A 23662-nucleotide genomic window follows, 5' to 3' on the forward strand; every position below is an offset into this window, starting at 1 on the left:
GGCGATTGAAATTTACAAGACTATACCTTTTGTAGTAACATCAAAAATATGAAATACTTCAGGATAAATTTAATAAAATATATGTAAGACCTATATAATGAAAACTGTAAAACATTAAGAGAAATTAATAAAGGCCTTAAATAAATCAGGAGATATATTATGCTCTTTGATCATTATTGTTCAATAATTGGTTTTTCCCCAAATTGATCTGTAAATTGAATGCAATTTCAGTAAAAATTCCAGGAGCCATTCTTACAGAAATTGACAAGGGGATTCTAATAGTTATATGGAAATGCAAAAGATCTCAAAGAATCAAAACAGTTTTTTTTTAAAAAAGACTAATGTTGGAGGATTTAAACTAAGGCTACAGTATTCGGGACAGTGTGGTGTTGATATAAGTACAGAAATATAAATCAATAGAATACAGAATCTAGAAAAAGATCCACATACATTGTTTAACAAAGGTGTCAAGGTAATTCAGTGGGGGAAGGGTAGTGTTTTCAACGAATGTGCTATAACAATTGGATAGCCATCATTTGGGGAGCTTATATTAACAAATTGTGGTCTTCCATTTCTGGCCAAGGTAGAGCAACAGTCATCAGATTTATTCTACCTAAAACCGTTAGGAGTGAGTCCAGAAAAATTTGTGTGGTGAAGTAAAGGTAAAAAATTAATGTTCATGTACTTTCTTACCCTTATTTTACCATACACAAAAATTAACTTGAAAGGTATTTTGTTTTTTTTAAAGATTTTATTTATTTATTTGACAGAGAGAGACACAAGAGAGGGAACACAAGCAGGGGGAGTGGGAGAGGGAGAAGCAGGCTTCCTGCTGAGCAGGGAGCCCGATGCGGGGCTCGATCACAGGACCCTGAGATCATGACCTGAGCTGAAGGCAGATGCTTAACGACTGAGCCACTCAGGTGCCCCTTGAAATGTATTTTAGACCTAATGTACAACCTAAACTATACAACTTCTCAAGAAAAATATAGGAGAAAATCTTTATGTTTTGGGATTAGGAAAAAAAATTATAGAGAGCACATAAAAAATTGATAGATTGAATTTCATTAAACTTTCCTTCTTCAAAGATGCTGTAAAGAAAATAACAAGGCAAGCCTAGACTGGGAAGGATTTTTGCAAAATAACTCAGTAAGGAGGCAAACAGCTTGTAGAAAAAAAAAATTGACCACACTTCACCAATTAGATGCATGAATTGCAGATAAGCACATGAGAAGATGCTTAACATTATTAGTCATTATGGAAATGCAGATTAAAGCCACTGTGAACCAAACTAAATCCCACTACACACCCTCTAGAATGACTATGGTTAGAAACCCTGACAATACCAAGTGTTGGAGGAAGTGTGGTAGTGAAACTGGAGCTCTTAGGCTTTGCCGGTGAGAGTGCAGCATGTTTCAGCTACTTTGACAAATAGCTGTCTGTTTTCTTATGAAATTAGACATACTTGCCAACCTGATCTGGCAATCCCTTCCTACATATTTACTTAAGAGGAATGAAGATCTATGTTCATGCGAAGACTTGAACTCAAACCTTCATAGCTGCTTTATTCATAATAGCTAAAACCTGGAAACAACTCAAGTGTCTTTCAACTAGTGAATGGATAAACTAGTTGTGGGATATCCATCCATTCAATGGAATACTGTTCAGCAAAGAAAAGGAACAAATTTATTGATACAAGCAACAGTATGGATGGATTTCAAGCATTATTCTAATGAAAGAATCTAGACACTAAAGACTCATACTTCGTGATTCCATTTAAATGAAATCTAGAAGATCAGTGGTTTCCAGGGACCAATACTGGTGGGTGAGGAAATTTACATAGGGGCAAAAGGAAACTTCGGAGTGGTGGGCATGTTCTGTATGATGACTGTGGTGGTGGTGATGTATTTGTCATGTATACAGTGCATACATTTGACAAAACTCATTGAACTCTACACGTAAGTGGTTGTATTTTGTGTCTAAATTACACCTTAATAAAGCTGTTTTTAAGAAAAAAAAGCCCAAAGTCCTACAGTAGGAGGGTATGGCTTTGGGCATTGACATGTTTTACAAACTCCCTACCTGATTTTAACGCTGTCCTAGATAAAGTGATGACAGTTTTCAGCTCTGAAAAACGAGCTCAGTTATTCCTTAAAAGAAGAGCACAATGAAAGAAAGGTTTGCTTTCTAAAAATGTACTCTTCAGTGAGTATGTTAAAAATCTGGAGAAATTTGTAAGAGAGGAAAGTGAGTTGCTTTCAGTCCAAGTAACTCTTTTATTTATTTATTTATTTATTTATTTATTTATTTATTTATTTATTAGAGAGAGACAGCGAGAGAGGGAACACAAGCAGGGGGAGTGGGAGAGGGAGAAGCAGGCTCCCCGCTGAGCAGGGAGCCCGATGCGGGGCTCGATCCCAGGACCCTGGGATCATGACCTGAGCTGAAGGCAGACGCTTAACGACTGAGCCACCCAGGCGCCCCCCAAGTAACTCTTTAGAGTTTAAAAGAATATGCCTGAATTGTTCTCTAAGATGTTTTTCAAAGTTTGATTTATCTGTTAAGTTCAGATCTTTTAAAACATGAAAATCAAGTAAGCTCTTTCTTACTCTTTCCGGCAAAACAAAAAGAACCAACCATGCTTTGCTTATGGTTGCTTTCTTGTTTGAATGTGCATCAAATGTTAAGGCTGCTGCCTAATGACTCATTTTGTTAGCTTAGACTGTAGGGCCTGCCTGCATCTTAGAGTCACCGAGGCAGTATTTAATATGTCTGCACCTCGAGACCTAAGAAACCAGAATCCATGGGCATGCATCGCAGGCATCAGAATTTTTTAAAGTTCTTCCGATAATTCCAAGGTTGAGGAACCACTGCCGTAGGAGGTGGTTTATCTTAACCTTTGATCACTGCTATACTAGCCAGATGGAGATAATGTGTATACGTGAGGATCTTGATTTAACCTGGATAAAGAACAGATGTTTTTATGTATTTATTATGTGCTTGGCATAATGCTAAAGTTACTACGTATGTAAGGCAATTAGTCTCCCCATTTTGCAAACTAGGAAATTGAGGTTCAAAAATAATTTATATAAAGAAAATGTTAGTGTTACAAAAAAGATAGTATATCATAATAGTTATTAATGATAATAAAAGAAGCTAACATTTATATAGATAATGTTTACTTATCATAAACAAGGCCCCTGGGCTGTATCTTGTACGTGCACTGCTTCATTTAATATAACAATGTTCTGTTGTTTTGAGGTATTAGCACTATTGTAATTCCCATTATACAGTTGAGTAAAAAGAAGCTTAGGAAAGTTAAGTATGTTCTGTAAACTTACAAGTGCTAGAGCTGGGATTTGAACTAGGTGATATAACCCTAGAGCCCACATTCTTTTTTTTTTTTCCCTTAGAGCCCACATTCTTAACCACTGTCCTCAGCTTGATCTCAGACCTGGGATTGAGTCTTAGCTGTACTTTTTATTAGCGTTAAATTCTTCCTGGCAAACTTCAACTTATTTGTCAGTGCCCATTTTATGTCCCTTCCTTCTATCAAGCCATCTGTTCTTGTGTTCTTCCAGCTCAATGATGTGACTTCTTGGTAGAAGTATAAACCATGTATGGTAACTTATCAGATAACATTTCTGTCTTCCCAAGACTATGACAGTCCCTTGTCTTGTTCACCTTTTATCTCTAAAAATCAGCATAGATGCTCCATTAATGATTGTCAAAAAGTGAATAGGGCCATTAATTCTATCTGGGGATTCCAGAAAGCTGGTCAGACGACATGGCATTTATGGTGTGTCTTGAATGATGAGTAGGAGTTTCTCAGGCAAAGAAGAAAGATAAGAAGGGCCGTCCAGAAGGATTCACTCAGAATCCTCTGAGTGAAAGGGCATGGCGGTTTGGGATGTGGTGAGTAGTGTCACATGTAACATGGTGGGTTGTAGGGAGAGGGTGGGGTATGAGGGGAAGCGAGTTGTAATTAGTAGTGGGAAGCCTTGAATACCAGCCTGAGGTGTTTGCATTTTTTTTCTTTTTAAAAAAATCTAATGGTAGAGGGAAATTGTGGAATATTTTTAAGCAGGTTTATAAGTTCCCATGAACTTATATTTTAACTTTTTTTTTTTTTTTTAAGATAACCTGGTAATAGTGGAGAGTACATTAGGCAGTAAGAAAATAGAATCGGGAAGACCAGGCTGGATACCTTCCTAAGCAAGAGATGAAGGCCTCAAGTGAGGCCATGGTGCTGAAAACCTTGTTCACATAAATAAGCAGATGCAAATGGAAGTATTTTTCATGTGGCACTGTCACTCAATTTTTTTTTAACTCCTTTAGAGTTATCTGCCAAAAATCGAATAATGTTCTGCCTTGAAAAATTATCTTTGATCATGTGTCAGCTGGTAACTCCAGTATAGTATTTCTTAAATTTTGTTAAAAGCAAAGGAACTTTGCAAACAGGTTGGGTTGATCAGTGGAGTAATTCTTTCTTAATACCACACCAGTATTTTGAATTGTCCCTTTGGCACCCAGAACTGTTCTGGACTTTAAGATAATCCACTATTAAGGATAAACAGGAAATGAGAATTTTTATGACTGATTGAAGGTATCTCCAGCAGACCAGTTTTAGGAAGCCATATATATATATATGATAATATATATATAATATATATATATATATTTTTTTTAATTCCAGTATAGTTAACATACAATGTTATATTAGCTTCTGGTGTAAGGAAGTAGTATTTTTAAAGTTGAGAATCTAGAAAGTATCTCTATAAAATTATGTCACTCATATTGCTTAGAAAATCTTTAGGTACTGGGTGATAGGTGTATTCTTAAAGCCTGCTGCCCCGACTAGGGCAGTGACTGCTGATGATGGAGAAAAGTGTTTGGATTTGAGAGATTTAGGAGGTAGAATTAGCAGGACTTCTCCTCTTAATTACTTGCAGTGGGTTTGCATTTCCAGAAGCATTAAGCATGTTATCAACTCAAAGAAAAGCTAAACGGTATTAGGGTGACTAGAAGTACGAAGTACTCTACATATCTTGTATTCTCTTCCATTTAGTTAAACTTCTGTGTCATCTAATTGTATTTGTATTTAGGTGTTTGGTTCTGTTTTGAGAAGTACACGCTATAAACTCTTCCGAGGCTCCTCTAAAGTATTTTCTGGTATCCTTAATAGATTACTGTAATGGCAAATATTCAGAGATTAAGAAAGCCATTTAATTTTTACTAAAGCAGGCCAGAAACAAAAATTAACTAGGGCAAGTCACACTAAATCATAAGTCCCTGTTGTTTTGTTTTCTTATTTACGTGAGGATTAAGTTTGCATGAGAAACTAACAAAGTCAGTATATACTTATCAGAATGATGGCTAGATGGAGATTTTCTTGAGTGAAGTTCTGAGTGGTATAATAAAGGTACAGAGGATCCTTTTATAAAAATAAATCTTCATGTGGAGTTGAGCAAGTTACAAGGTATCCCAAGTTAACTAAACTGTTGAGGTCTAATGATTAGCAACCAGAGATTGTCTCAGCTTTGTTACCAAATTATTTAAGCAGTGAAAATTACAGGAGGGCTGACAGGTATCTTTGTTTTCTTAAAACTCTTGGCCCATCATTGTGGATATGTTAAACTGGCATAATGCAGCCTGTGTTTTAAAAGATTATATATAGTAGACTCCCACTTTTGACACATAGAACTCGTGGGAATTCAACTGCTTATTCTACTTCATGAATAGGTATAGGTTCTAGAAAGTTGGAGATGTAAATCCGCTATTCCCTTATTCTCATTTTCTCACTTGCCTTTTATGGTGCATCTTAATGCACTAGTATAATTCGCATGTTTAAAGATACGTGTTTTTACACAATATGGTGCTTAAACAAGCTCAGCTGAAGAAGCAGCCATCTTTCCCGATTCTGGTTCAGTAAGGTATTTTCCCCTAGGCTCCTGAAGGGTAAGTTTGACTAAATATGATTTTTTTTTTCTTCCCTTTTATACTGTTTTGAACCTGACCTCTCCAAGATGGGATTTTATTGTATATAACTGGGTATTAGAAAAAAATTTTTTTAGTTTGTGTTTAGAAAGTCACTGAAGTACTGCAGCAGTTGGGAAAGGATGGATATTCATTTATTTGTTTCTGTCTTTCTGGGGATGTTATTCTTTTCATATCCTATTTTTTTTCCCCCTCTAGTTGTGGCAATTTATGATTATACAAAAGACAAGGAAGATGAGCTGTCCTTTCAGGAAGGAGCCATTATTTATGTCATCAAGAAGAATGATGATGGTTGGTATGAGGGAGTTATGAATGGAGTGACTGGGCTCTTTCCTGGGAATTATGTTGAGTCTATCATGCATTATTCTGAGTAAAGCTCAGCAGGGCTGTGTTTCCCTCACAGGAATAGTCAGGTCTTCCCAGATTATCAAAAGGCCCTGGGGATTTCCCTCCAGTGAAATGAAGGAAGGATACAAATGACACAAACTACTTATGTTTTTTTGGTTTACTCCCCAGTATTAAAAAAGCAAGCTGAATCTGAACAAATGGATCTTTCTGCCATTATTTGTACTATGCTGAGCTGTTTGGATTAAAATAAAGTGACCATTTCTAAATATGTCAGAGGTATAACAGCATATAACTCTGTAAGACAAATCAGGTTAAGACTGATTCAGAAAATCTGGGATCTTTCTCAGGAATACTGTACACCCTTGGGATTTCTCCTCCTGCAGAATCTGTGGCATTGGACGCTCTTCAGTGCCTGTGCTAGAGGGTCAGCCTCGTGGCCCTAGTGCTGTACCTTAGCCCCACACTTTCTTCCACTTGGATGAGGAGGAGAGAACTAGTATTTAAATAGCATACGTAACCATTTTTATAACTGTTTCGATGGCTTCTTTCCTCTTAACACTGTAAATTCTGCATTCTCTCAGCACTTGAGTGCACCGAGTGAGTGCTGCTGACTTGCATCCCTTCATGTTTTTCACTTTGTAGATTGAGGATGATGAAGTGAGTCCCCAGACATTGCGAGGGTGGTTAACAGTTGCTGGTTTGATTTCAATGTGCTGCGGCCGCTGCAGGAGACTGCGCTGCCACCGAGGGCTTGTGGGCCCAGACGTGTGACGCGCGGTCGCCTGGCTCCCAGACTGAAGCAGGGGAGTGAAGCTAGATGTGAGGTTCCTGAGGTTGAGACTGACCTGGAGAAAATGTTGTGCTCTAGGTATCCTAGACCTTTGCCTTAGGCACTGTTTCCAGGAGTAGAATCTTGGAGGTCAGACCAGCTATTTCTTTACTTCTCTCACTATTTAGGAAGACATTCTTTCTTGGAAAATAGCAGTTATTTTCAAGTCTCTTGACAGTCACTGGGAATCAGAGGCTTGCTCCTGTGCTCCCCGAATGTTGTTAATGGCCAGTGTTACTGCTGCTGAGTTTACTTAGTTCTAGGAAAGGTAAATACTCTCCCGGTTTTTTGATTGGCTTTTGAAGTCGCTGCTCTTGGCAAGAATTTGAACCTTCTATCTTGGACTAAGAATAGTGGGATGAGAGGTTTGAGGCCAAATACTCATCTACTTACATAGATAAAACTCAAGATAATTTTGAGCGAAACAGTATTTTTTTCTGTATGTACAAGTTACAGCTTCACATTCAGTGGAGCTCGTAAGGCAGCTGGCTTTAACCATCGCTTCTTTAAGCAGTGTAAAAAATACTGATGAAAGGGTCCAGGAGGGCTTGCTGCTCAGCAGCTGGATTTTGTGGTGAGGACCCAGCTCACGGGCCCAGAGCTGCCATGGGTTTGTCCCCGTCCCAGGGACTTTGCCAAGTCATTTCCCGGTGCTGGGTAAAAAGGGGAGAGAGGGGCAAGCACTGCGTTTATTTCAAATGAAGGCCTTGAACAGGATAATGTAGGTAGGGGGATCTGATTGAAAAATGAACAAGTGCACCTAGTGTATGAGGGAATTCAGATGGTGTAAGCAGAAGTTAATATTCCACTTGTAGATCTGTTTTTGGAGCACAAAACTTCATCACTATTTAACAGACCCAGATACAGGGTTCCCTTACCAAGACTTTTTGTTTTAAAGTTGCAGGGGTTTTCCCCCACACATTGCAAGGTAGCTATTTTGCGTTTAGATTTCAACATTAGCGTTCATTAACTTGCCTCCAATTCATGCTTTTGTTAGGTATTCTTGACATTCTTTGTGCTCTGTTTTCCTTTAAAGTAATGGCCCTGAGTGTCCTCTGAGCCTTCAGGTTCATTATGGACCAAGACTATCTACCTGGATAGGTTAAACTCTTCTTAGTGTTGGTGTATAACTAGGAAAACTGTTTTGAAATTTAGATGTGTTCCAGTTTTTACTTCAATAGCTTTGTGCTGAGAAAGCTTAGTGGATTTTTAAGGCAAGAGGGTATTTTGAAATCCAATATAGTATTCACAGCTCACACCTATAGAAGCAGAGAAGATAATTGTGCAAAAAAAGTTGGTGGCGGTCACCTTGCCTTTTGGACCCCTGCTGGATTGTGGCCTGCAGAAGACACTGGTGCAGTCCTTCATACTGAAGACCTGCAGCAGAGGGGGCTCCATCGGTCAGCTGACTTTTTCTATATTATTTAACACTAATGTATACAATTGTTTTAAAAATACCTGTTGGATTTTCTGCATATTTTAAATTTTTGTACAGTTTTAAATTCTATATATTGTCTTGGAAGGATGCTATGTAATGATGACGGGCCAGGCCTACAGTAATTGGAGACTTTTAATGTATGTAATATTTCACAGATTGCATGCTATTAATAGTCTGTGAAGGTAGTATTTCTTGATTTATCGTAAGTCCCCCCCCTCCCAATTTATTTTTTTTATGAACTACAGGATGGTTGGTAGTAGGAATTCCAAATGAATGCAGAAATCTTACAGGATACATAATATTGTGGCAAAGATGATCCAAGTCTAAAATCTGCTGACTTGTAAGCAACCATTTTAACAGGATAGAGGGAATCTAATGGGAGAGGGGATTTTTTATCCTTCTGAAGTGCTTTTCCTTAAAGTAAAAGTGACTGAAGTCTCTCTCCCCCTCCCACCCCCCACTTTTGGTACTAGTATTTGAAAGGCCCCGGGGGAGATGAATGAAAATCACTTTCTTGTTGACCTTATGGCTAATAAGGCAATAAATCAAAAACCAAAATAGTGTCAAGATCTAGACCTGAGAGATTCAGCCCCTGCTGTATTTGGAGTAAATATGATTCTTTGAAGATGTCTTGTTCAGTATTCTCCATTTTTTGGCTACCTGCTTTCTCTCTCCCTCAGGGGCACCTGCTGTTCCCATCTTAGGGGTGGCAAGGGCCTGCTACTTTTGCTGTGTTCCTAGAAGTCACTAGGTGAGACTTTCTTATCCCTCGCTTTCTTTCCCCCCATCCTGCTGCTGTTTCTTACCCAGCTAGACAGAAGGTTTATGCATCTTTACAGTGATGTCTGTGATGGAGCTGTGCTCCCTAGCAGTTTTATGTTGATTACAGATGATTACTTAGGATTTTTCTGCTTGAGAGGCATCAAAATGACGGTAGTTTTGCTTTTATCCTTTTGTGTTCATTTTCTTTTAGCAGGTACCTTTCTGCATTAAGAACTGTTCCTTTATTTTTAAATTACCTTTTCTCCTCAGTGGAGAGAGCATGATATGTTCTGAAGGCCACCTTTCCCTTGGAAAAGGGTTTGATGAAGGATTTGGCAGGTGACTGCCAAGTCTTCGAAAAGAATGGGGATCTGAATCACTTCCCATCTGTTCACTTCTGAACTTCTTTGGCCAGGAACTCCTGACTGGTGTTAAGGTGATTTCCCTTCCATGATTTACTTAGAATCCTAGAATTTTAGAGCTACATGAGATTTAAAAAATTTTAGTTCATTTTAACTGATGAGGTTAGATGTTTTATTTCAGATAACAGCTAGTTAACAACAGTAGAGTTCCTGACTCAACGCCTGTACTTTTTCTACAGCTGTCTTAATTGAATATGCTGTATGTTTCTTTAAAAATTACGAGTGCTACTTGATGTCTTCAGGAAGATACTTGAAAAGATATGCTGTTTCGATAAATTCCATCAGTATTCAAACTGTTTAAAGGAATGTACTAAAGCACAACTTAATTAGTGAAAATTATCTTCATGTTAACCCTTCTACTACTCCACTCAGTACTATGTAGCAAAAATAAGTTACCTGATTTCAGCACTGGCAGGAGCACAGCAAAGAGCCTTAGTTGAGAGAGCCTTATAAAACAGTACTTTTACGGAGGCATTGTGCTCATAACCTTACGTTTACTTTATTCCTGTTTCTTTTTGAGAATTTCATAAACCTTAAAAAAAACTGACAAATGAAACGATAGGGCCTAGCTGTGTATAAATGATCCTTGCTCAATATCTTGAGATTTTTTTGTAAAACACAAACACGAAAAGCTTATTTTCACATTACGATGGAAATGTCTTTTGCAACTTCAGAATTCTATGGAAAAGCAGTTTTTCATATTTTGTGTCCATGCATCTTTTTTCTTAAAATGGTTTACAAAAAAGAATGTTAAACAACTTGTGATCTGGCCAGTTGTATTTTTAAGCTCCTGCAGGGAGGGTTGGTATCCTGAGTTGAGTAGAAATCATGCAGGAAAACTTGAGGGAGCAGTCTGTTGCCAGTAATGTTTCTCGTGTGTGCCATTAAGCCACCTCCAGCTGAGTGGGGGAATCTTCACTTTTTAATTTCGAAATTGTATTTGAAATTGTTGCTGTGTACTAAGAACTTGACCTAAATAAAATTCTACAAAGTATGTCCAAATGTCTTGTGAATGTTTTTATGCAAGTAACCAAAGAGGTTACTAAGGTGGTAAATCGAAGTGTATTGGAGAGAATCCTTCCCTGTTGCTCTAATCTGAGGGTTTTCTGATCACTTGCCCCTAAATACAATTTTTTTAATACAAAAAGGAGAGGGTTTTTTTTTTGCCCTCGTTTGACAAAAGATAGTGATTTGTAAATACGTTATAAATACACATTTATACATACCTGGACATGGCAGGCCAACACATAATTGTTGTGATACCAAAGCTTTGAAACAAAAAGCATCCCATTTTGGATCTGGTTGTACTTTGTTTGTTTAAAGAAGAAAATCTTAGTTTCAATAGGCAAAGCTTTCTTTCTCCTCTGTTGGTACAAACTAAAAGTTAACCAGTTGAACATATCAAATTGTAGTTTACCTTCCCACTTAATTTGTTCTTACTGCACAGCTTATTTATGGGCACCCCAACATAAACAGCCAAAACCAATTTCTTAAGGATGCCGATCCACAAACAGTCAAGTCCCCTTGTTTAAATGAAATCTATGTATTCTTTTTATTAAGGATTGGGTAAGCGGACATAATGAAAACACAAAACAAAACAAATTTACACTGTATGACTACTGTCCTAAGCCGTTACAATAGTTCACCGACAGTAACTGGTAGAGTAATTTGGAAAATAACTTAATCCAGCAGTAGAACAAAAAAAACATCGTCAGTAGTACTGAATATATCTCTCTCTCATATATATATCTATATATAATCTATATATAGGTTTGCACAATCAGGGAGCAAGGCACATAATGAAATGAGAGCGTACATTTAAGCAGAAGAAAACAGCAACAAAGCTGAAAGAAAAATAATTGTAACTTCACCTTTACCGAGCTGTGCATAATCATAATCTTGAATAATGTTCTCTATTAGGTACTTTATAATGCAGTTAGTTCCTTTTGCCTTCTTTTCATGCTTTAAAAAACTATATTCCTACATTGTATCTATTTATTTATGGCAAAGCTCCCACAGCCTAGATAACAGTGTAAGCCTTGACTCCATTTTTTCAAGAAATGGGAAAAGGAGCAATCCCAGTTAAATATGTGCAACTTTCCTTTAAAACAGTAAACAGTGTTTTTACAACATTTAGCACAAGCTAATGATATTGTGAATGTACAGTTCTATAAAAGGAGTTCACTAGTGGCGAATGATAAAATTAAGCAAAATCATTTGAAACATTCCAGTTAACGCTTATTTTCTAGGAGGGATTATTTACAAGTAGAAAAAAAATATATAGGAAGTAGGAAACATGAAAAATGGCAGTTTTTGGTATTAGGTTACAATAAATCTGACAACAATGGACAGTTCCCAAAATGCAAAGACTTTCTGTAAGTGCTGCAAGCATGTTCTGCCTAAGAAGAGGTTGAGGCTTCAGCAGTTAAGAGCTTGGTATTAATAGCCATCCGTGATCAACAGGGTCACTTCTGAACTTAGCTATCTTTTAATATGTAGTAATCGCCATCACCCTGACTCGACTCACTTCTCTAAATGTCTTTGGTAGAAAGCGGCCAGACCTCATTCAGGTAGATGAAAGCCATCTCTTGTGAGACAGACACTTTCTCTATTTCTGCGCAAACTACAAATACTCATCTTCCTTCTCTTTCATTAGCACCTCAAAGTTTGCTTGTTGGATATTTTTTAAATGCTATTCCTCCAAAAGAGTTCAAGGCACTGGGGATTATAGCAGATAGTGTCTTCTCTTCAGCAAAGAGCAAATTGGAGATTTTTTCCCTTAACGTGTTTATCAAGTATATTGTTATTATTTAGCAAATTTATTCTACAGCTTAATTTCAGGTTTCTTTTACATATAGACCTTCCGAGGGCAGAGTAAGAACAGAGCACTTGTTTAGCTGGAGGGATAGACTGGTTAAAAGTGTAGAAATGTTCTATTGAATTTTTAAAGGAAAATAAATCTTAAAAAAATACGATATTTCATTGTACTTGCATCTCTCTGTGCATCAAATCTCAACTTGGTGAGTGAGCACATATTCCTGTCGGGCTAAGGATAACACCCACATTGATGTAAAGTGTACAAGCAAAAGTCAAAAGTGCCAAAAGGTCCTGGCAACCTAAGAGGGAGTTTTAGAAACAGACATCTTCTCATCAAGTGTATAAATCCAAATTATTATACCTACTTAAAGCAAGTCATTACACCTCTAATCATACAGGGCCATACAGGTTTAACTGGTCTGAACTTGAATAAAATCTGAGACACTGTTACCAGTTGTAATTTGTTAGCTCTTGAAGGTATATGAAAAATTAACATAAAACTAGGGAAAAGGTTTTTTTAAATTCACCTCGTGTTTGTAACAAATTGCTTTTAGCAGAAGAAAAAAAGGTGACAAAGGGTTCTGTTGGTGGCTTGACAGTCAAATAAAACCGGTCCATACCGTTACCTTTTTTTTCCAGGCTATTTCGTAACCTTACGTCCTTGACACAAGCTTATTAGCGGTTGTATTCTCCCAGAAGAGCAGCTTCTGAAACTAACTGGATGCACAGCTCCTGTTAATCTTGATCTCAGTTGTCCCTGTATTGGAGTTATTTATTCATGATCTCCCAATTTTGTCTAAACTTTCTTGATAAACTCAGCATTGTTTTTAGTGGCAAGTAAATTTTCACACACAGAGAGGACTTCCAAGATAGTTCACGGCCCTTAGCACAGTATGCCGTCAGTGGGCGGGAGCACTTTCATTTTAGAGAGCTGTAAAACACCATCACGTCTACATTACTTTGACATTTTCTGATGAAAATTATTTCCTATAATTTTTAAGTCGCCAATCTTTCTTTCTCATCTTAAAAAGTCCCAGAAATTAAAAAAAAAAATCCAATTTACAGTTAGGTGTGTACCTATAAAAGCCATAAGAATACCTATCCTAAGGGAATATTATAGCAGCTGAAGAAATAATGTGTTTGAGTAGTAAAAACCCAGCTGAATAAAATTTCAATACAGAAGAGTCTAGCATTTATATTCTTACCTAGAACCTATGTCATTTTTTTTTTCAAGATTTTATTTATTTGACAGAGACAGCGAGAGAGGGAACACAAGCAGGGGGAGCGGGAGAGGGAAAAGCAGGCTTCCCGTGGAGCAGGGAGCCCGACGCGGGGCTTGATCCCAGGACCCTGGGATCAGGACCTGAGCCGAAGGCAGACGCTTAACGACTGAGCCACCCAGGCGCCCCTATGTCATTTGTTTTATTAACAGAATAGGCTCTGCTGCCCTTCAGAGTTAGTACCCAAACCTTAAGCACAGGGTGATCACCAATTCTGAAATGACCTGTGGTAGAAGTGGAGGGTGTCACTAATTAACCAAGTCACTAGCTGAAACAGGCACCTGTTTGCACTGCCCTCAACAGCACGCTATTCACTTCTCAGTACAGCCAAGTCAGCTGCCCAGATGTTCTTCTCTGAGCAGAAGCAGATACATGGGGTTGGAAGAGCTACTGAGCAGACAGCAGTGGAAGAAGGAAGGCACAGTCCTAGTGTCCTCCGGCAGTCCGTGTTCTCCAACAACACACCAGAGAGAAGTTCCAAAAGTAACAGAGTCGTCTCAAAAGAACCCCACACAACTTCATCCCAACAAAAATCCCACTAGGGAGTAGAAAGCTAGAAGTATAATCTAATGTATTATTTTGTGGGGTTCTTTGATTCAGTGTTTCACATAAAACAAATGGGGAAAAGTTGATTAATAATAGCCTTTTCAAGAAGCGTAAAGGAAAACAACCTGCTGTAGACAAGCCATGGGATTCGGGTATAAATGGCACAGCTCTCTCCTTGGTGCTGTAAGCGTTCTAAAGGATGTCTGCTCTTTCAGGAAAGTGGTAACGCGGGAGCATCGGTTCGGATGGCTCTCAGGACTGACACAAGCCAAGAAGTCCTAGGGAACCCCACACTGACTAAAGCAAGGGTGCATCTTAGGGCCCAAATCATGGGTGAAGGAAGACTGAGGGAATATTACTGTTTTTCCCCTCCAGGAAAGTTGAAGTCCACCTTCATATAAAATAAAGACCATCACCACCACAAAAACCCTAGTGATGAATATTTCTATCACTGGATTCCTATTACTCACTTTACCTGACAAATAAGGGTGATCCTTAGAATATAAAGCTGCAGGCAGCAGGCAGAACTGTGGGAAATTACTTCACTCCTGAGTTACAGCGGAGCTTGGCTGTCTGTGCTCAACCATTACCGAAACTGCTGTGCATGCTTAAATTAACAATGCCGATGTGTTAATGGTCACTTCATAAGCCTAAGAATATCAAGCACACAAAGTTTGAGAACAAATGAGAAGATCCAAAAAGTATCTTTTAAAGAGCAGGGCTTTAAAAAATGCACAGTGGTACATATTCTTATTGCTCTGTAAGCACATGAACTGCTGAATGATATCCTAGACATGTAGGCAATGGAGAGGCGCCACTTCATATTCTCTCTGATGCAGTCCTTTTTTTGGAGGTGGGTTTATAGGAGTATCTTGTGTATACAGTACAACTTTTGCTTATTCTTAAATTCTTTACTATCTCTGCCCCACTGCACTGACTTCACTTTTTTCTTATGGGACAATGTCAAAGATTTTTGCAGGCTGCACTGGTAATTCTGATTCACGACAGGTAGAGACTTGGATTACAAGATGTGCTCATTTATCACCGCTGGGATGGCTAGTTTTTATTGTTTAAGAGCAGCTCTGAGATTGCATTTTATTTGTAATGGCCACTTCATCATCATAAACTGATGAGACAGTACATATTTCTCTCAGATACCAAGGAAAATTCACAGAACAGCAACAACAACAACAACAAAGGCGTTAGGCGTGGTGTGAAGCAGAGAGAATGCAGTGGGTCATTAGAGCAATGATTCCATTTTACACCAAACTGCACGTGCATAATATGTAATGTCACTCACTGTACTTGGACTACACTACTCCACCTGAACACCCGGGGACCTGGACAGATCTCCACAACCAGGCCACAGCAAGCAAGAGTCCGAGTGTGCTCTAGTAGCTAAAGATGGAATGGTCACAAACCTCCCTTTCCCCCTCCCTCTGGGAGAGTCCTGTACTCCAGTGGATTCTCTGTTCTACACCACAGTCCATACACAACCCGACAAATGGTACCTGCACAGGGGGCAGGCCTGCTCTTTCCTAATCACCCATTCTAGAGTGACACACAAAAAAGATGCAATCAGAAGCTAATTTTGTTTTTGTAATGATGCACTGTATCGGACATGGGATGTGTATATTTGATATAGCAATTGTCTACAGATCTCTACTATCAACATCTACCTAAAGCACACACTATAACTGGTGACCCAAAGACATACCGGGACAGAGCATTCCAGGGGTATTGTGTCAGATGTTCTCTTACGACAAATCAAAACAAGAATCACGAAGCCAAGCTTGATGAGGCTTCGCAAAGCTCGTGAAAAAGATACCAACAGTACAAAAAGAACTCTCCAGGATTACAGTACTAAATTATCCATGTATTGTAGGCGAAGAGCTTACCTGTGACAGAACACATCCTAGGTACAGGTGGGATCATGGCGGCACTACAACTAGAATGGTTTAGTTACATCGTGTGTTTACTTCCTATCCACAACCATGGACGGACACAGCATCTGTGGGAACTTCCCCATTCTGGGCTAGTGACCCACCCATGATGCTGACAGTTTCCTGATTTAAAGTGCCCCTTCAGGTATAAGTGATGAAGTGTCAGCCAAGCAGTTCGAACTTCAGCCAACTGGGGAAAAAACAAACATCAAAGTCCCATCGATACACCAAACATTCTGCTGTCTTCTCAAACTGAGAAACAGCACATAATACATCTATTCCTTAATATATAATACACAACATGCACAGAGAGGCTGCACATGAACACTTATAAAATGCCTTCTAAGTCAGTCATTAGAAGTTTTTGGTCCAATCCACATGATAGATAACAGAAATCCTAAGGGACAGGACACACATCCCCTTCCATGCCTCTTCCACCCAAAATACACAAACCCATATTCAGGTTAGGAGAGAAAAGGAATAAATAGACTCACTCTCAGCTCTATATATACATATACACATACATATATGTATACATATATATACATACACATAAACACACTATCTATGTATAGCTATGTGTGTCCACGCACACATACACACACACACAGCTGGGTACTACCTGAATAACAACAACATCATACTAGGAGGCTCTGAACACCAGAATTCATAGGTGATCAGGTGAGCTGATTGTAGAACTGATTACAGATACCACGAAAATAAAGTCCTACGGTAGCTACTACCAGTCTCTCGAGAGCTTGGTGTTCTGGTCTCTTTTGGGGGGTGCGGGAGGGGGTCCTCTCCGCAATGTTGCATAGCCCGATATATGACTACCTCCGTAACCGGCCTTCTGTTGATCAGAAAGCAGTTCCGGGGGGGGCGGCGGCAATGCCATATCATCCATGGTGGCTGTGGGCTCTGCCCTGGACATGCGGGAGGAGGAGAGCGAGCCGTGCCGGGTGATGGACTTCCGTTGCAGTGTCCTGTTGAGGTCAGCGAGGAATCCAGGCTGGACACTAAGGCCGGACTTGGGAGAGGTGGGCACTTGTGGCACAACTGTGGCCATTGCTGGCTGCTCAGAGATCTCTGCTTGAGTGAGGCGGGTGCTGTCATTCCGTTTGGGTCGTGTGGGTGGAGGGGCCTTCTTCGCCGATGTTTTGGACCATGGCTGTGGTTGAGGATTAACGACTGCCACTTTTGGAGAGGTGTTTCCCGAGAATACAGCTGGAATCTCTATGGGGGGCAGAGGAAGCTCTATTTCAGGTGGAGGGGGTGGAAAGTCGGAATCGGATGGAGGAGAAGGAAATTCTACCACAGAGTCCTTTCCGCGCCCACTCAGGACAGATGCTTTTGTCGACACACACCCTTGTTGGAGAACTCCGGGAAGGTTAACTCCAGAAAGATTTAGTTTTCCGGGTTTGGGGGGTGCCGCCGGAGGTGGTGGGGTCTCTTTGCTGGGAGATCCTGAGGGTTCTGCTGACGATGCAAACTTGCTCACTAGACTGTCTACTGAGGGTCTCTTGGGCTCAGGGTGCTCGGTGCAACTGCTGGACTTAATGCTGGAGTTTCGCTGTGGGGTTGGGGGAGGTTTCTTTGCCCCGGGGCTGGATGTCTTACTGGTCTTTTTGCCTGGAGATCCACTTTTGTCGGAGGCAGGAGAAGCTGAGGGTGTAGCTGTCAGGGGTGGTGGGACCAGGGCCGGTGGAGGAGGAGGAGGAGGGGGCGGAGGGGGGGGAGGAGGAGGGGGAAACACCAGGCTGCTCTCAGGAGGAGGAGGAGGGAAATCCGGAGAGGGGACAGGGATAGAGCTGGGCTGCCACTTGGGTTTCGCTTTCACAGCAGGAGGGGACTGTGGGGCCACATTTGCGGAGGGAGGCCTGAAGGGCTGCTCCACAGGAGGAGGGGCTGGAGGGGGCGGAAACTGGCTGGCTATCTGCTTCACGACTGAGGGCACGGGAGACAGCGGAGAGGGAGGTGGTTTTACGCAGAAGCTCTGCTGCTTGGGTAACGTGGGTGGGGGGACTGGGCCAGGAGGAGCAGGGGAAGAGGGTGGGATATGGGACACAGGAAAAGCTGGCTGCTTTTTTGCTGGGGGGGCTGGAGGAGTAGGTGTGGGTGGCACAGCTTGTGTCATAACAGGGGGCACGGTCTTGGTGCTGGTTGGTGGGGGCATTGTCACAAGGGGTTTGGGGGGCGCTTGGGGAGGAAGGGGTGTAGGGACAGGAGGGGGTGGTGGTGGCGTCAGAGGGGCCACTTGAGTGGCATGCTGAACGTGATGAATCTTCAGTGGAGGAGGTGGAGGGCTGAACTGTGGGAGGGACGGGGTGCAGGGTGCCGGTTTGAGCTGGGCCATAGCTGAGCCCGGGGTGGGGGGTGGGGGCGGGGGCGGGGGTGGGGGAACGACCCCACTGGGGGGCACCAGAATCTGAGGCTTTCCTGACTGGGAGGTGGAGGCCAGAGACTGTATCACTGAGGGCGGCGGAGGCTTGAATAGGGGTCCTGAGTGCTGAGAAGCGTTCTGCAGCCTGGTTATTGTGCTGTACTTGACGAACATGGTGGCTGCTGAGCCAGCAGAAGGTGCCGACTGGCTGGGCAGAGGTGGGGGAGGTGGGGGTGGCGGAGGGGGTGGCGGGGGCGGGGGCGGGGGTGGGGGTGGGAGAGGCGGGGAAGGCTGTGAGGCAGTGTAGGGGGTGACCAGCTTGGGCTGTGGGGATAAAGGGGGCATAAGTGAAGTGTAGGATCGATTCATAGACTCCATTCTGGCCTAGAAGGAGCATAAACGGGGGGGAGGTGGGAGAGAGAAAACACAACAAACACAACAGTTACAGAGGTAAGCTTTGCGTCAAACTAAACAAGGAATCTGGGACATGGGAGAAAGGACTCTGCAGTGGGACAATGTCAGGAAGGTGAAATCAGACTCCCTGGGCACCAAGGGTACAGGGAATTTGCTCACCCAGCAATACTCTCAAGTGGCAAGACTGCCTAACAATCTAGGGAAAACGTCCTGCTGATCAGTGGCGGGTTGTCTGATCTCCGAGCCCTGACTTTCCCACGCCTGCCACGAACAGGAGCCCCCGTGGGGGGACCTCTGTGCACTGACCCCCCCGGACTGTGGCAAGCGGAGACGTGATGGCTCGAGTTCACCTTTCAGTCCATGGCCGCATCCACATCAAGCAGATGCCATAACTGGGTTTAGGAGTGCTGGTGGAGGGCCTCCCGAGGAGTGAGGACGGCTGTGTGATGCTAGCAAGCTGACACGGGAGAACATGAGAATGTTCAGCAGGGCGTGCACAGTCACACGGGAATGAATGAGCTTGACACACACACTCGTGTTCGTGTGAGACACTTGCATCCAACATGCACAGAAGTCCAGCAATGCAGGTAAAGGGGGGGCATTCTTTACATTTGTTTTACTGGAAAATACATAAAGAAATGCTTTATAAACATTACAGCAAAAGATTATAAAAATACCATACAGAAAAAGCCAGGAGAAAATGAGGGGAAACCTTAGAAAACTAAAGGAAATATATCAAGGAATGGCAGCTAGAGTTTGCCAACAACCTGCTGACCAGCCCCTCGGGCACCTCTGGCACTGCCCAGGTTACCACATCTGGTCATCTGTGTCATGGAGCCACTCATGCATGAATGTGGTTCAAGTACTTTTGAAAAGAGCAAAGGAAGGGCCCTTGATTTAATAAAGCTAGGTTCTTTGAACAGACTCTGAGGATCCAAGATAAACCATTTGTTTCCAAACTACAAATGACATCTAATTAGCATCAAGAACGCTCAGGTTAGTAGACTAGAAGGCTCAGGACGGGGCTGAATTCTAATGCCCACCAGGACACTCACATGTTTCTTTAAAAATTGCACAAAGTAAAAGCATTAGTCTGCGAGACTTGGTTACAGGAGTCACCCAGGTTAATGTGTTTCCAAAGAACAGCCCCTGACCTTAACTTGACCCTGTCTTGGCTGCTGCAGGGGTGCAGACCTCAGCCGTGCTGGCCTTCTCATTTGGCACCTGAGGCTGAGGTAACAGAAGAAACACAGGTGGGGTCAAGACACACCATCGATGCTGCACAGAACGGTTCGCGCTCCAGAAAGTACCACGACCAACTCTGTGGCTTCAGCACACAGCATTCGGACCTTTATTATTTTTTTTTTTTCCTCTTGGCCTTTCACTTAAAATGTACATGGTTAACACTATTAAAAATTTAGTAAGGGAGCAGACTTTTCTTTAGATATCTGAATTGTGCAAATCTGCTTCTCTAACTACACATACGGAGTTATTAGCACAAGATAGGGCTGTTTCATCCAAACTGATTAAGTGGGAAAGGGAGACAATTATTTCTTAAAATCTGAGCCCCTGATAAGGGAGTTAAACAAACTGTGAGTGCTCTGAAAATTCAGGTCATTAGAACCGATTTTCAAATATTTCTTTCTAAACAAAGTGTTCCACCCCGACATGGGGCTACTAATGCCTCTTGCTGAGGAGCAGTTAATACACCACATATGCAAATAAAGGAATAAATTAAAGGAAACGATCCATTTAATTCTCTTTGGTGAGTGTACTTGTGTAAGTGATTCAGACCAAAAGAACAAAAAAAATCACGATGGTTACTGGGTAGAAACACAACGCTCAGGCCAGCCGTGCCACTGGCCCCTCGGTGACGGTGATGGCGACGGCGTGAGCACCTCCCGCTCAGCGGGCGAGGGCAGCCGCGACACACAAGGCTGCCCTCCGAACTTGAGAGGCAGTCTGATTCGATGGCTTTCACCCGGGCTAGAGAACCTACATATTTCTAAACAGTCCTGCAATAATTATAATTCGTCCTTCAGTGTCATTGAACAAGCTACTGTGCAAAGCTCAGGGATCCAAAATTTTAAGGGGATTAATCTGAATTTATGTCTTCTGCATATACTAAAATTTGAGAAAATCTCATGTGCAGAGAAATGCCAAAAAGCATAAAAGAATAGAAGACAAAGGAAGGAGTCTGAATAGATTAATAATGAGCAATGAACCATTAACAGCTTCTCTGAAACAAAGTTAGGGCCCTGGCACTAAATGGTGTTGCTCCATCCCAACTGTTTAAGGGTGAAAGGGAAGACATCATTATTCCTTAAAAGTCTGAACCATCGATAGTCATTAAATTGCCAGTTTGAGATCTTAGGTCACTAGAGCCAATTCACAGATACTCATTTCTGAAGAGAAGTCAAAGTAAGAATACTGAAATAGGGCCAAGAAAGAGTTCTAATAAAGGAATAAAAGCAACAAACTAACCCATGGAACATCAAAGATTTTTTTTATATAAATTATCACCAGTGTGTTACCTACCTTGCTGGACTCTTCCAACTGAGTACCACGTTTCCAGGCTTCAGAGAAGATGGAGCTCACAATACTCTGGGAGCGGACATGTCCTGCTGGCTGAGTATCAGATACTCCACTGTCAGACTGATTAGAATGATTTGACTGAGACTCTGTTTAAAATAGATTTTCAAAAATAGGATTAATTAAGTTGTTATTCCGACAGTATGAATATGTACATTTAGTGAGCTCTTTTACACAAGATCAGATGCTATGCAGGACTGCAACAAGTTACTTTCACTCATTTCATATAAACACAGTCTGAACTCTCCTCTAGAAAACTTTCCTTATCTTAGGGCTAATAGGAAATCTTGATTCTTTTTAAACAGTTCACCATGACAGACTGAACATCACAATGAAAGATTCGTGTAACGTTACTGGTATCCTGACAGCCTTGAAGAGGTGTTCTTGCCTTGCCTGGAGGCCAGGCTACAGTGTAGCTGCTGCCTGGTGGTACCAGTACCTGGATCCCTAGAAAGAAAACACTTCTCACTTGAGCTCAGGGTTGCTGGGAATGGTGGAGGATACACTGGATGTCTCTCTGACATCCCGGGTGAGGGACCTGGGGAGATTATGTCACTGGACCCCAAGTCAGGTAAGATAACCATGCAGAAGGAAGCACCTAGCCCAATGGCCAACATCTGGTGGAGATTCAGGTGTTAAAGCTAGTCCTATCCAATGACTCTGTGTGTGGGGGGGTATATTATTAGATTGCTTTTTAATCAAGTCCAGCCAAGTTACCGAAGCAGTACAGAGATAATAGCCACAAACTCCTTTGGATAAAGTTAAGACATATCCTCAGGCAAAAATACAGGATAAAACCTACTCTGTTTTCTTCTTTCTTCATCATTCAATTGCTGAGTCTTTTTAAAGTTTTTTATTTTAATTCCAGTATAATTAACATAGTTATATTAGTTTCAGGTGTACAGTATAGTGATTCAACAATTCTATACATTACTTAGTGCTCATCACAGTAAGTGTCCTCCTTAATCCCCATCACCTATTTTACCCATTCCCCCACCCACCTCCCCTCTAGTAACCATCAGTTTGTTCTCTCTAGTTAAGAGTCTGTTTCTTGGTTTGCCTCTCTCTCTTTCCTTTGTTCATTTGTTTTGTTTCTTAAATTCCACAGATGAATGAAATCATTGGTATTTGTCTTTCTCTGACTTATTTCACTTAACATTCTCTAGCTCCATCCGTGTTGTTGCAAATGGCAAGATTTCTTTTTTTTTTAAGATTTTATTTGAGAGAGAGAGAATGAGAGAGAGAGAAAGCACATGAGAGGGGGGAGGGTCAGAGGGGGAAGCAGACTCCCCGCTGAGCAGGGAGCCTGATGCGGGACTCGATCCCAGGACTCCAGGATCATGACCTGAGCTGAAGGCAGTTGCTTAACCAACTGAGCCACCCAGGCGCCCCAAGATTTCTTTTTTTTTTTTTAAAGATTTTATTTATTTATTTGACAGAGAGAGAGACAGAGTGAGAGGGAACACAAGCAGGGGGAGTGGGAGAGGGAGAGGGAGAAGTAGGCTTCCTGCCGAGCAGGCAGCCCGATGCGGGGCTCAATCCCAGGACTCTGGGATCATGACCTGAGCTGAAGGCAGACACTTAACAACTGAGCCACCCAGGCGCCCCAAGATTTCTTTTATGGCCGAATAATATTCCTCTGTGTGTGTGTGTAGGTGTAGGTGTAGGTGTATGTCTATATATATATATATAGACACACACCACATCTTCTTTATCCATTCATCCATCCATAGACATCTGGGCTCTTTCATAGTTCCATAGCTTGGCTATTGTAAATAATGCTGCCATAAACATAGGGGGGCGTATATCCTTTTGAACTACTGTTTTTGTATTCTTTGAGTAAATACCCCGGGGTGTGATTCCTGGATCGTAGGGTACTTCTATTTTTAATTTT

The 23662-nt window shown here is 41.4% G+C and overlaps 2 protein-coding genes across 36 annotated transcripts in view; one reads left to right on the plus strand and one right to left on the minus strand.

The window, feature by feature from the left end:
- ABI2 (abl interactor 2) overlaps window positions 1–23662 on the plus strand; it is a 164565-nt gene that overhangs the window by 109295 nt on the left and 31608 nt on the right. For 28 of the 29 annotated variants that reach the window (XM_036073866.2, XM_036073896.2, XM_036073881.2 and 25 more), the window contains one exon: window positions 6196–10790. The exons of the other annotated variant lie outside the window; for it this stretch is intronic. In XM_036073866.2, the coding sequence (XP_035929759.1) occupies window positions 6196–6371 (176 nt within the window). In that variant the 3' untranslated portion in view covers window positions 6372–10790. Of the gene's footprint in view, window positions 1–6195; window positions 10791–23662 lie in introns of those variants that run through there. 29 annotated transcript variants of the gene reach the window in all.
- The window catches only part of RAPH1 (Ras association (RalGDS/AF-6) and pleckstrin homology domains 1), a 91965-nt gene continuing 79623 nt past the window's right edge, over window positions 11321–23662 (minus strand). For 5 of the 7 annotated variants that reach the window (XM_078071217.1, XM_078071216.1, XM_078071218.1 and 2 more), the window contains 2 exons: window positions 21715–21857; window positions 11321–19146 (listed from right to left, as the gene is read on the minus strand). In XM_078071217.1, the coding sequence (XP_077927343.1) occupies window positions 17122–19146; window positions 21715–21857 (2168 nt within the window). In that variant the 3' untranslated portion in view covers window positions 11321–17121. The other 2 variants (XM_078071221.1, XM_078071220.1) reach the window with 2 other exon arrangements.

The sequence above is a fragment of the Halichoerus grypus genome, chromosome 4, assembly GCF_964656455.1.
Source record: "Halichoerus grypus chromosome 4, mHalGry1.hap1.1, whole genome shotgun sequence".
Lineage (NCBI taxonomy): Eukaryota > Metazoa > Chordata > Mammalia > Carnivora > Phocidae > Halichoerus > Halichoerus grypus.